General features: G+C 31.8%; 1 protein-coding gene across 1 annotated transcript in view; it reads right to left on the reverse strand.

The window, feature by feature from the left end:
- LOC106054655 (uncharacterized) overlaps window positions 1–13,493 on the reverse strand; it is a 91,980-nt gene that overhangs the window by 62,430 nt on the left and 16,057 nt on the right. The window contains exons 22-35 of the mRNA XM_056037857.1: window positions 13,116–13,285; window positions 12,876–13,008; window positions 11,616–11,846; window positions 10,225–10,422; window positions 9,094–9,222; window positions 7,724–7,919; window positions 6,892–7,083; window positions 5,524–5,738; window positions 4,980–5,128; window positions 4,171–4,273; window positions 3,805–3,876; window positions 3,172–3,287; window positions 2,065–2,150; window positions 761–881 (exon numbers count right to left, since the gene is read on the reverse strand). Of these exons, the coding sequence (XP_055893832.1) occupies window positions 761–881; window positions 2,065–2,150; window positions 3,172–3,287; window positions 3,805–3,876; window positions 4,171–4,273; window positions 4,980–5,128; window positions 5,524–5,738; window positions 6,892–7,083; window positions 7,724–7,919; window positions 9,094–9,222; window positions 10,225–10,422; window positions 11,616–11,846; window positions 12,876–13,008; window positions 13,116–13,285 (2,111 nt within the window). The remainder of the gene's footprint in view (window positions 1–760; window positions 882–2,064; window positions 2,151–3,171; window positions 3,288–3,804; window positions 3,877–4,170; window positions 4,274–4,979; window positions 5,129–5,523; window positions 5,739–6,891; window positions 7,084–7,723; window positions 7,920–9,093; window positions 9,223–10,224; window positions 10,423–11,615; window positions 11,847–12,875; window positions 13,009–13,115; window positions 13,286–13,493) is intronic.

A 13,493-nucleotide genomic window follows, 5' to 3' on the forward strand; every position in this document is an offset into this window, starting at 1 on the left:
ATAAATTTGTATTTGCATTTTATTCATTCTTTACTACGTACGTACAGAATTACTTTACGAGCCTTGAGAGTACAGAAGTCATACAGTATATCTTAAAAATTCTGTTTCCTACATAGATCATGCTCAGTAGCAAGAATTACCAAATGTTTCTATCTTCAAGAATTGTTGACCTCAAGTAATTCTTCATTAGTTTGAGGACCGAGAAGTTTCTTTCACCAGATTTCACACTTATGGGTATTGTATAATGCTTTTTTTTATCGCGCCTAGGATTAACATTTTCCATATTGAATGACACCCCAAAATGACAATTTTTGTCCCCATATTTCAAGAGATTTTTATGAGTTTTCAAAATATTTTAATAATTTCTGGAAATTTCTGGAAATATCCAGGACTTTTAAAGTATATTTTGGAATTTCAGGAGATTTCCAGGAGCTCCTGGTAAAACAGGAGACCGCGGGAAATCTGTTATAAGTTATAAAATGATTTAATCTTAAAAATTTCAACTAGAATTAGTGCGGGTCCTATGAAAGTGCGGGGCCCACAGCTGTCTCATAGGTTGCAGTTTTTTATTCTTACAAATATCATGTAGCTATTTTGACCTCATCGTTGTATTATTAAAAAATACCAAAAACCTGCCAGTTGACCTGAATAGCTCAATATCTTGTCTAAAAATAATATGCTTCTTTTACTAAGAAAATGTATTTAAGATATTATTGATTGTAATATAATAGTTTTATATCATCAGTTACAGTTAAATTACCCTCCATCATCAGCATGGTAGCCATAGGACCCGCTGTTCCAGCCTGGTTGTCTGTCTTTTTGATATCTTTTAGGACAAACACCAATAGCTATGTAGCCATGATCTCCAGGAGAAATGATTTCTACAAGAAAAACAACTATAATTACTGTCATTGTTGATTGGCAATTTTTAAGAAATATATTTTTTTATAGGTGAAAATTAATTTTTATTAAATTGGACATCAACTTACTTTAATACAGCACGTTTTGAAAACAATTATCATTAATTATAAAATTATTATCTCATTACTATTAAACAGAATACATTGCATAAGAGAAAAGTTAAGATTTCTAGAAAAACTTCAGTAATGGAGAAATAAGGAAGACAAATAAGTTCGATTTACATAAATGATTTACCAAACTGCATTACTTCAGGAACAAAAGTCAGATTATTTGCAGACTATTGCATAATATATAGAACAATAAAAACAACACAGGACACAGATATTTTACAAAGAGAATTAGATGAATTACAGAAATGGGAATCAAATTGGAGCATGTCTTTCCACCCAGAAAAATGTCAGTTGTTAAGAGTAACAAAAAAACTAAAACAAATTAATTCCACTTATCTTATTCATGGCAAACCAGTAACACAGACTAAAAACGCAAAATACCTAGGTGTTATAATAAATGAAAAACTGTCATGGAATCCACATATTGATGAAACTACAAAAAAATCAAACAAAGCATTAGGATTTATTAAAAGAAATTTCTATAAATCAAATAAGAACATAAAACTAAAATGTTATTTAACCTTGGTTAGGCCAATAATAGAATATGCATCCTCCGTTTGGGACCCCTCAACTCAAGAAAACATTAAAAAACTGGAACAGACACAAAATAGAGCAGTAAGATTCATAACAAACGAATATTCACATTTGACTAGAGTAACACCTTTAGTAAAATCACTAAACTTAGAAAGCCTTCAGGACAGAAGGCTCAAAAGTAAAGTAGCAATCATACATAAAACACTGAACCATAATCTTCAAATACAAAATTTAATAAAATACTCTGAAAGACACAAAGATAAAGGCACATTCCTCGTCCCATATGCTAGGACAAATTTGTACAAACACTCCTTCTTCCCTAGTGCTATTAGAGCATGGAATGGGTTGCCTGAGCTAGCCAGGAAAACCAGTGACTTGGCTGAATTTAAGTCATTGGTTAATATGCATGACTAAATGCATGACGCGTAGGACGTAATCATCTTCTTTTTTGAAGTAACGTCTGTATTATATAAGATAAGATAAGATTTAATAAACCTACCAAATGAAAATGAGTTGCATTCTGGAGTCAATGGTGAAGCACTAATGAACTGACCAACAGGTACTTGTTGTGACTGGCTTGTGTATCTATAGGAATAAATAAATACCTCATTGAGAAGCTTCTAAAATCTTCTTATTGCGATGTGACAAGAATTATGTGAATTAATCTTATTTCTTTCTTTATTTAATTATTTATGAGTGTTGATCTTATTTATTTATTTACTAGCCATATATTACCCGTGGGTCTTAATTTGTGTATCACTGATACAGTCACAGATAATATAATACCAAATAATAATGTTATAAGTAAACGAATTTGAATGTAAAAATAGTATGAATGGAGCTATTGAAATCCATTTTTTAAAATAAAAACATTAGCTTGTAGGCATATATTTATATATATATTTAAATCTAGAGTCTAGAAATTATTATAATAGATATACAGCAATCTAATAGAAAGCAGGAGAGCCGCTGGTTGCCACTTTTACGTTATACGGATGTATGCAAACGCGACGTGAAGCTCTTCAAAATCGACACTAACAGCTAGTAAAAAGTAGCACTGGATAAATCTAAATGAAGAGAGAGCATAAATGAAGGGTCTCGAATTGCAGATGCCATACACTACAGAAGCAGAAAGAAGGGTGATAATGCAATGGCGCCTGGTGATCACATATGCCCAACCTGCGATCGCAGCTGTGTTTCAAGGTTTGGCCTCTTTAGTCACACAAGAAGTTGCCAAGGGAAAAGATCATCTCTCGAGACGTAAAATGCCACAGAGATCTATATATTATAAGAGTGAATTCAAGGGCTCAATAAACTTATTATTATTGTATGTTTGTATGTTTAATATCCCCCATATAGGGCTTCATCTTGCCTGTCCAATCATAGTATGTTTACACAGCACATGTTAGATGTGCGTGACAAATGAATGGAAGTATTAAAATGTATGTCAATGTATCCAAAGTCACATTTCGCAGCTATAGTGAACGAATTTATGTAAAAATGTTTTTGAATTTTATTTCTTAAAGTTATTTCATTCAATACCTTTTCTTTGGATTAACTAGTCACTAAAAAAAAATATTTAATCAAAAATAATTCTGAGACTAACACTAAAATGCCAGTATCATGCCAGATTGTAACCTCACGACAGATGCAGGTAAAGTAGACTGGAGTTATCTCAAGGTGCATGTCTTCTTCCATTTGTACAACAGTTTTAGGGTCCCTCTGAGTATTTAAAAAAAAAAGAATGTTGTACAAGTAAATAACTATCATTCAATACATCAAGAAATGTGAACATAAGAACAAAAAGAATGATAATGCTATGAATGTTAAAAATAGAAAATAGCTTTGGTTTATTCAATGGCAAGCTTTGAATCATAAAAGCATGTCAGTAAACTCATCAAATGATAAGAAAAAAATCAAAGCATTAGATTTGAATATGTTTGGTAGTTTTACCGTTTGTAAAACTCCTTGAATGCTTCCATAAAAGGTGCCTCTGCTCCGTAATGAGAAGACAATGGCAAGGCTACCTTTTAAATGACCAAGTTCTGCTACAGGCCAGTGTAGAAAATGTAGAAGCACTACTTACTTTTCGATAGTGCACTGGGTTGGACCCCTTCAGCGTTCACTAAAGGTGACCTTTTTTTTAGAGAACTTAAAGAAAGATGACATAATGAAGTGCTATAAGGATCTTTTCAGGCATCATTTTGCCCTCATTAGTATAGAAGAAAGCAGCACTAACCTTTATAAGTTCCAGTTTTATTTTCACTGTATCTCCTTGGTTGAAACTCATCAATTTAGTATTCATGTAGCCCTACAATTTAATAAAATATTGAAAAGTATATTTATATACATAAAAATAGCAATAGCAATACTACTGAACAAAAGAAAACAATCATTTGAAAATATTTTTTTTATATAAATGGAGAAATTGAAATAGATTCCTATATTATATATTATTAGCCTAATTCTATTAAGCTAAATACATATGGACACAGAATACTGTATGCAGTGCTTTTCATTACAAATCTTTATTGCTATAATATCCTTTTAAAAAATGGTCATAACAAAAGAAATAAAAACCCAAAACAAACAAAAAATTCATTACAGAGGTTTCCAATTGTTTCATGTGCTGCTCTAAACTCTCAAGAGATGGAAGTTCTGTAGCAGAAGACGGAAACATTTTGGTGATGATACCAGCCTGATCACTCCTAAAAGGCAAATGAATAATTTTTTTATGAAGCTCAAACATGCTTATATAAGGAACTGTAAATCTGTATGTATAATTCTCTACGTCTCCCAACTATGTGGGACACCACGCATGCACACCGACTCTCTAACCCTCCTCCTGCCACTGCCCCTTCGTCGCTCTCCAGGCATACACAGTTGTTTGCCCAAACCCACCCCATTCGGACAACTGTGTCATTTAGGAGGCGTAAAAACAGTTTATACTTCTGAACTCAAAGAGTGAAATGTGCTGGATCTATTCATTATAATATTAGCAGTCTATAATTAACATACACGATTAGATTAACTAATGGATACACATAGGATGTAATTATCGTCTGTTTGGAAGAAATGTCTATAAATTATGAGAGAAGAGAATGAAAAAAAGATGTATTTCAGCAGTACAGCAGTAAAAGGCAGCAGATGGGCTTTCAAGCTCAGGTCCATCATTGTTCAGTGTGAGCTATATATTAAGCATCAAACAACATTATTTGTTGGCCTCTAGCATATAAGTTCATGTAAAGTAAAAGTAAAGTTTCCCTTTCAGACCTTGCAATCTATGGGGCAAATGCTGTTAAGGTCATCTGTTTCATGCAAATAGTACATGAACATGAAATAAACAGTTATATCGCATAATACTGTATGCAAATAAAAAAAAAAGTGTATTGAAGAAGTTTCATCTACTATTACCCCTTCAAACAAATTGGTGCTTGATCTACTCCAAGGTTAGTAAATTCCACTTCATCATATGTTGTGGCATTGAGAGAGATGAACTGGCTGCTCCTCAGCTTACCATAACTTGCTACTTCAAGATTTGGCCTCAAATAGGACTCAATGGACTAGGTCAGAATAAACAAACAAAGTGTTTAAAAATAACTCTCTTACAGCAAACTCATTTTCCTCAATCCTTCTTCAATAGATTTCTTAGTTAAGTCCCCTTGCCTTTTGTTCACAAGAGTCTAGTCTAGCTTATGGGATATATTTATATTTTATGAATCTCATTATTTCCCCTCTGATTTGTTCGGAACTCATAAGACTAAACATTCTTAGGTGCAATGACATGATTTGACTGGATTCACATTTAAGTAACAAGTAGAATTCTCAAATAAATTTTACTTGTTACTATAACTAAAAAAAAAAAAAAGTTAACAGTATTTTTTTACTGTCATAAGCCACAATGAGAGCAATAAGATTTTTACTTAAAAAAAACAAAACCAACAAATTTCATGCTTACCCACATGAAGTCAGCACACTCTTGACATATCCCACAATCCTCACATCCTGTTACCACAGTATCACACCCACACTGGTGCTGGTATTCTCCCTCTAAACCATTAAATGGACAGTTTCTGCCATTTTCACAGCACTGACCACACAGAGTGCACAAAGTCTGTCTATAATCATCATCAGACAGACCCCAGTTGTGAATACATCCAATGGAGCAGTTAACTACAATAGTATTATGGGTTTAAACAGGAAAAAATGCTTCAGTAAATTCTTAATGAGATCATATAACTTAAACATATTTGTGTTTGAAAAATTGTGAGATTTTTTTAAAGCAATGTTCTAAATGATATCATATAGAATTATATACATTAAATATACTCTATAAAATATGTTAAGATTGATTTAATACATTTTAAGAAGAATATTTCTTGAACTTGTTTCTTTAAGTTTACACATACATGTTTTTTTTTTAAAACACTGATTTCTTGTTTAAAAGTAATAACAAGAAAAAAAATGGATGAGTCTTGAAACATATAGTTTTCCCTATTTTTCAGAAGATCATAAGTATTCATTCAAATTTTTTTTACAATAGCACATTAAAAAAAAAAACAAAAAAAAAAACTCACAATAACCTGAATATGTAAGCCAATCATTCTAAAAATCAAAAAAACACTTATATACCACCTTATATTGCTTGTGCAAAGGAGTTGTAAAGGATGTACGAAGTAGAGACTATGAATATGTACATTTTAATGACAGACTGATCAAATAGCAAAACAACAGAAAACTGACAAGACATTTTTTTTAAAGAAATATTGTAGTCAGAAAATCTATTATTTCCTCAAAATATCTGTATACAAATCCTGCAGAATTTTTTTATTCTATGAACTGTGTTATTCACAGAATTTGACCTTCTCATTCTGGGGCAAAATTTTCAGTAGGAGCTTTGGAAGCGGAAAGAAATTGTAGAACAAAATAAGTATTTAGAATGAATAGGACACCAGACAACATCATACAGGAAGCATCATTCCACCTGATTCTAAGCTTTCTTATCACAAAAGAGACCCAATGACCCAGAGGGTTGATGAAAGCTTAAATTTTTTAATCAATAAAATGGTAAAGAAAAGTGAGGAATACATATTTGTTGTGAAACCTGCCCATGAATGTTTCTAGTGGCTATGTATTGGAAAAGGACAACCACCACTATATATTTTTTTAATGTGACTTTTCTTCGAATATATTTTATCATTACCCAATGCTGGGTCAAAAAATTTTTTAGTTATAGTGATCACTGATATTAATGGACAAACTGACACCCAGATACAATCTATCAATTAAAATCAATTGACTACAACAATCAGTTAAATAATATTACCCATATTTGGTGGCACTTTTTCTGTAAAGATGGCCAGCAGCTTCAGACGACCAATGACAAAGTCAATGACGTCAGTGAAGAGACAGAATACATTGAAGGCATATTCCTGCATATGGAACTGTGTTTCATTATCAATGCAACCTCTTTTTTGAGCAGGCATGTAGCAACGAGTTTCTAGCCTAAGACATTGCTCTAGAAAAAAAAATTATGGGTAGTTTACTTTAATCCATGACAATTTCAATGATGATTTTAAAGCCCCATGATTTAGAAAAAAAACTATGAATATTCTAATTTAACTGAGTTTTATTGTAAAATGTAAGAAAATGTACATTTAGGGTAATTCAAATAGTTTACTAAACCAGAAGTCTGTTAACAAAGGAGAATCATTATTTAAATACCCGGTATCTATTTTAATGATTTCATATGGTTTACTGAAATGTATAGAAGCAGAGAAAAGACAAACTTTTCAAAGAGAAATAGAAAAAAACACTAGGAGAGGTAGAAAAGATTGAGAAAGTAGAACACATGTACAAAACATAGGGTAAAATGATACACTCTTAAAGTCTCTTTCTTTTTGTCTAATTTATCAAAGTATTGCATAGGTAAGTGACACAGATATCTTGATATGAGGCGAATTCTTTTAATTCCAGAAATTGGCTTTTGTTTACTACCAAGACTGCCTTTAATTATATAGGATAAATAAATAGTTTACTAAGTGGAGAAGATAGATAGGAATCTAGTTATTGTTAATTAATCCACTTTCAGTTTTAAAATATTGCATGTTATAAACATTCGACATATCAGTGAAATGTTTATCCCATCCTGATTTTACCTCCACGAATGTAAAGTGTTGTTTGAGCAGCACCGTTCTGAAAAACACACCAGTCTGGACCGATGACCACAGGCCTTGCAAATCTGATGCTGCGTGACACAATAATGGACAAGACATTTTTGCAGGAACTGTAAAGGAAAGAATATTCTCTCTCCACCAGGATGGTGTCTTTATTGGTACTTTTGATGAAGTCAGTCTGGATTTAACAAAATAGCATTAAATCAATATGTCAAATTGTGATACCATTGTGATGGATAGTAAAAACATTTTAATAATTGTTGTAATTCTATTTTATATGAAAGTCATTTACAAGAGTCTTTTTCTGCCATGATGAGAAAATTATATACATTAATCTAATAATGTTGTAGTTATAGCAATGATAAAATATATTCAAAGAAAAGTCACATTAAAAAAATATATAGTGGTGGTTGACCTTTTCCAATTCATAGCCACTAGAAACATTCATGGGCAAGTTTCACAACAAATATGTATTCCTCACTTTTCTTTACCATTTTATTGATTAAAAAATTTAAGCTTTCATCAACCCTATTGCGAACATTTTGAAATAGATCTTTAAAAAAATTCTTTTAAGATTAATGTCATCCTACAGGGTCTACAAGATATGTAGTACTACTTTTTTTCAAGAAAAATATGTAATTTTCACTTTGTAGCAAATTTGCAACATAGAGCACAAGTGGGTAAGTTTGTCCATTGCTGTAATAAACTTTCCAAAGTGTTTCTATTGTTTTCCAAAGGTATAAACACTTAGACATGGCCAATGAATGTTAACCTTCCCAAACTAAGTTACTTAAGCTATACAACTTCACACATTTAATAAGCCAACACATGTGACACACTTTGACATAAACATGCATTTTAAATTGGCAGAATATAATATTGGTAGAATATAAATAGTTATAATTAAAATTTTTTTTTTTTTTTGCATTCAAGAATTAAACTACTATGTTTGTTTGTTTTTTTGCACTTTTGGTATTGAAAAAAGTTTTCCATCTTTTTTACTATAAACCAAATTGTTTCCCTTATTTTTCTACATCAGTTTACCTGATTTTCAAGGTCTGCCGATCTTTACTTATCCTTTTATTGTGATAAAGGCCCAGTTAAAGCATCTACAATTTCCATGTTGTGCCTATCTTAACTTATCCTTTTATTGTGATATGGCCCAGTTAAAGCATCTACAATAATCCCTATGATATCAACTACGGCACCTTCAATCAATACAGAAAAAGAAAAAAAAAACAAGTGTCACAATTTTTATTTTGAAAAAAGGTAAGTGTGTTCACTACTTATGAAAAGACAATAAAAAATAAAAGGCTCATTATGACAACAATCCTCAGTTTCAAGAGTTTTACCAAGTCAACGGGAAGCTCCCCTATGCTTTTTATAGTGGAGTAACAAAACATTGGGTCACTCTTTTTTTCTCGAAGATACCTCAGCTCCATCACACCCATAAACATTAACACGTGGCTCAGTATTTCTAACTGAAAGTAAAAACAAATAAATAAGGCAATTAAAACCATGGTTAAGTATATCCAATGGAAATAAATAGACAATACCTTTTCAACTGCATTTGAAATAATGAAAAAGTAGAGCTTTCGTCTTTCAATAACTATAAAACTTGACCTAGTTTTCTTTTTACTATTTTAATGAATGTCACTGTATGCCATTGTATACAAAGTGTATATTTATATACATATTTTGATGTGCTGGTAATATAAAATGTTGTAGATGTTATGGATGTTACTTATAAGATTGAATAATGTTAACAACCCAAGATAATGTAGGCCATATTCAGCTATTGAATAAATGTTTTTGTAAAAATGTTTTACATATTTAGGATGTTCCTTCTAATTCTGAAGAAAATTACATCCTAGCCTACACCTCCTGCAGGATGACTGTTTAGCAGGGTTTGAACCAGGGAACTTCAAAACTACTGATAGTCAATCCGGAGTGAATACCACTCAACCAGGCAGACATCCTGCACTATTTAAAACAACTTATTTTCTATTTGTTCATGAGTAACTGTTATGTTTACGTTAAAAACAAAAATGACATGTTATTGGTAAACCATAAGTAGTCATTGCAAATGTTATGAACACAATGATGACATTGTATTCAGATTGTCAAAACTTCAATTAGTTTTTGTGATGTAACTCAAACTGATCTTTTATCTTGTTGTAAAAATGGCTTAGTTAAATCTATGAGCATATGTATATGTACTTGATTTTTTAAATATTATGCCATTGTAAAAAATTTATCTTTCACTGTTATTTCAAAAAGGCAATAAGAATTCAAAATTCCATTTTTCTTAAACACTGTAAAGTTTTAGTGTCTTCTTTTTTTATTTGTGTGATATGATTACATTACAAGCATTATGTCATAAAAGTATCTTAAGATACCAGGTATAGCTGGCTAAAACTAACAGTCTATATTAAAGTATTTTCAAAATATCTTTTTTACTTGGCTGGACTAAAAATATTTACCTTTTCTTTATGAAAAGATTTGGCATCAGGTATGATTTCTGTGATGTTATTCCAAATTCTTGTTTCTGTTCCAATGCAGGGAACTTTCTGCCCAGATTTTGTATTGGAGAGAACTGATGACATTGTCACCAAAGATTGCGCAAAGTTTAGGTCTATTGCCACGATGGTTCTTTTCATTGGAACATGTAACAGCCAGCCCTGTAATAAACAGCGTTAAATGTTAACATTGGATGGCACTATATAACTAATATGCTTCTGTAAACATTAGAAACCTAAGATAAGTAGAGAGAAGAAATCCTTGGTCAAATGTTTATATTAACATACACAGAGTAGTACATTTAAGTTTTAATAATTCATTTGCAACATAATACTAGCAATAATAATTATAATCAAGCAGATCTACTTAATTTACAATATACCCAATTGTGATATCAGTTAAAGGGGTGGTGACACTGACAACTGACCTCGCAAACCTTCTTTTTGCCTGTCAGAGACCAATACTGATGCTTACGTGTCACATCATTAGAAAATTCATGAGCAAACACTATTCGGAGACTACTATGAACTTTGATTAATTTTACAAATCTCAATCCAGGCAGTACCAGAAAATCACCATTAAAAAATATTGAAAAATTGATTGTTCCAAGAAATTTGTTTTTCAAATTCATAATCTGACTCATATTACTAATATAGTACTAATAAGAAATTAATTGACATTTTGAAATTGGTCTATAATATGGGGGGGGGGGGGAGGCTAAGTGGTTGAGTGATAAAGCGCTTGACTTCCAAATCGGGAGTCCCGAGTTCAAATCTAGATGAAGACTGGTGTCTTGAATCTCGGTATCCTTAGGACACCTCTGAGTCCACCAAGCTCTAAAGGGTACCTGACATTAGGAGGTAATGGATTGCATATAGAATGCAAATAACATGACCTGAAACTTATCCTTACAAATTTAAAAATTAACCTTCAATTTTATGTTATCTAACAAAGCTGAACATAATACGAGAATGGATAAGTAGGTGGACCCAAGACAACAGTACAAACATATGATAGAAAGTGCAGTTAGCCCTATGAGACACAAACACAAAAACAAGGGAAAAAGAAAATGTAAGCTTTATCTATGAAATGATGTAGCCGAGATCATATCAGAAAAGTTACAATCTATAAAGGTAGCTGTGAAGATGGTGAACATTTTTTATATAGAAATAAGCTATTTCAAGATAACAATTAGGTGTCACACACACAAACACATACATAAACATGCTGAGTTGCCTAAATATTTTTTCACTATTACTATAATCTTAAAACATGCTTCTTAAATTATTTGCCTATTACTATAATCATTATTTACACATTTCTTTTTGCAGAAGTCTTTCTTATAAAGTCTTACTTTAGCATGTAAGTATCTCACAGCGGCTTCATAAATTCTTCCATTGAGCCCAAGTTCCTCCCCAACCAGATCTCTCATAGTCTCTGTGTCGATGAGCTTTTCTTCTGAAAGTTTATCAACAATTTTTTTCAGGCCTTTAGATACTGACGCTTGGACCTCATAAAGCTTGCTGTGATAAGCCAAGTCTTCTTCACAGACCTTCACAATGTGCTTGATCAGCTCATCATGGCCCTGAACAGAAAGCAAGTAAAACTGCTACAATGAGTCCATAAATTTACCCCTCTTAGCCTTTAGTAATGCTTGGAAATCAACCTGGTACTTAAATGTTTTAGAAGTTTTAGACATTTCATCAGAATTATTACAATTATTATGTCCAAATCTCAAGCAGAAGGCAGGAGATGACAGCAGGCTGAGATTAAACTCATATCCAATGGCTGACAGCAAATGGGCTTATCATAAAGCTTAGAAGTCATATTGGTAAAAAAAAAAAAAAAAAAAAAAAAAAAGTTAAAGTAAATAAAACCAATGCTTTAAAAAAAAAAATGCTCATGTTTTTTTGGTAAATGAATTTTTTTCGGAGGGGTGTGGAGTATATATATATATATATACACAATAAAAAAATATTAAATCTTTGCCAATAAAATGGATTCCTGTATTCTGATCAAATAAGTTTTCTCTCTATTTGTACTTTACATTTCCTACAATTAAATTTAAATGTCTCTTATAAAATAGAAGCCAGTTTGTATGAAATGGAAGAATGGATTTAGAAAAAAATCAGTGTACAGAAACCAACCATATAGCCCACATCCTAATGCATCAAAGAAATGTTTAATGGCCTCCATTGGTTGTAAAGCGACTATGATTAGTATAGAAATTAGATGAAAGCCTGGGCATTTTCTATGGTTGGAATGTTGGCACCCACACTGCAGTAAGCCTTCTCTAAACAGCTGATGTGTACAAAGTAATGTAAGATGCACAATACAGTTCAGGATCAGTAGCAATGTAGGTTCAGCCAGGGAGTAGCAACTAAACAACCCCCCAGGCTTGTGAGCTCCACAATAAGTCCAACATTTATATATGGCACATTTTCTTTTTGTGTCATTGTTTTTTAGGTTGACCCTATAAGTAAAAGTTATCCAAATATCCAAATATGTTGTATTCCTCATTAATCTTCGGACTCAAAGACAAGCCTTATATATCCAAATATGACAAAGAAAAATTCATGTTAATCACTAAGGAATTACAAATAAAACTAAAAACCTCAGCACTTAATACATCAACTGTCAAAAACTTCAAGCGGGATTTGTTGTGCAGGAATCTTTCTAGGCACTCTTTCTGCCAGGTAAGCTGTCCAAAAAGTTGCTGTCCTTGCATGTCCAACGTTTTGATATTGCTTTAAGATAAAAATGAAGAGAAAAATGGATAATAGAAAAATGTTCCAGAATTAAAACTTTTATTCTAGATACAAAGAATTTACAATACAATACAAATATATATAACCTGGACAGAAACTGAAGATGCTGCTCAATTACTGGGATGGTAGAAAATGATAGGTCTTCAAAAGCTTGCTGCAAAATCTGAATCTTCCCTTTCAATTTTACTCCATTTTCTTGCATACCAACTACAGTAAACCTGCAACCTTCAATAAAAGATTGTTCTTCTTGGTCTACCTAAGTAATACATTGACAAATATACTATTAGTACAGTACAGATAATAAACATGAAAGCAAAATATCATTTGAATAAAAACTCCTGCTCAAAAATATGTCTAGACAAAAGCTATATAATCAAGTCACAGTTTCCCAAAGAAAATTAGTGGATCCAGCTGGGTATGATATCTTGCAGGAGGTATGCAGCACTTTGATCTCAAATTATTTT

The sequence above is a fragment of the Biomphalaria glabrata genome, chromosome 8 (genome assembly GCF_947242115.1).
Source record: "Biomphalaria glabrata chromosome 8, xgBioGlab47.1, whole genome shotgun sequence".
In the NCBI taxonomy this organism is placed as follows: domain Eukaryota; kingdom Metazoa; phylum Mollusca; class Gastropoda; family Planorbidae; genus Biomphalaria; species Biomphalaria glabrata.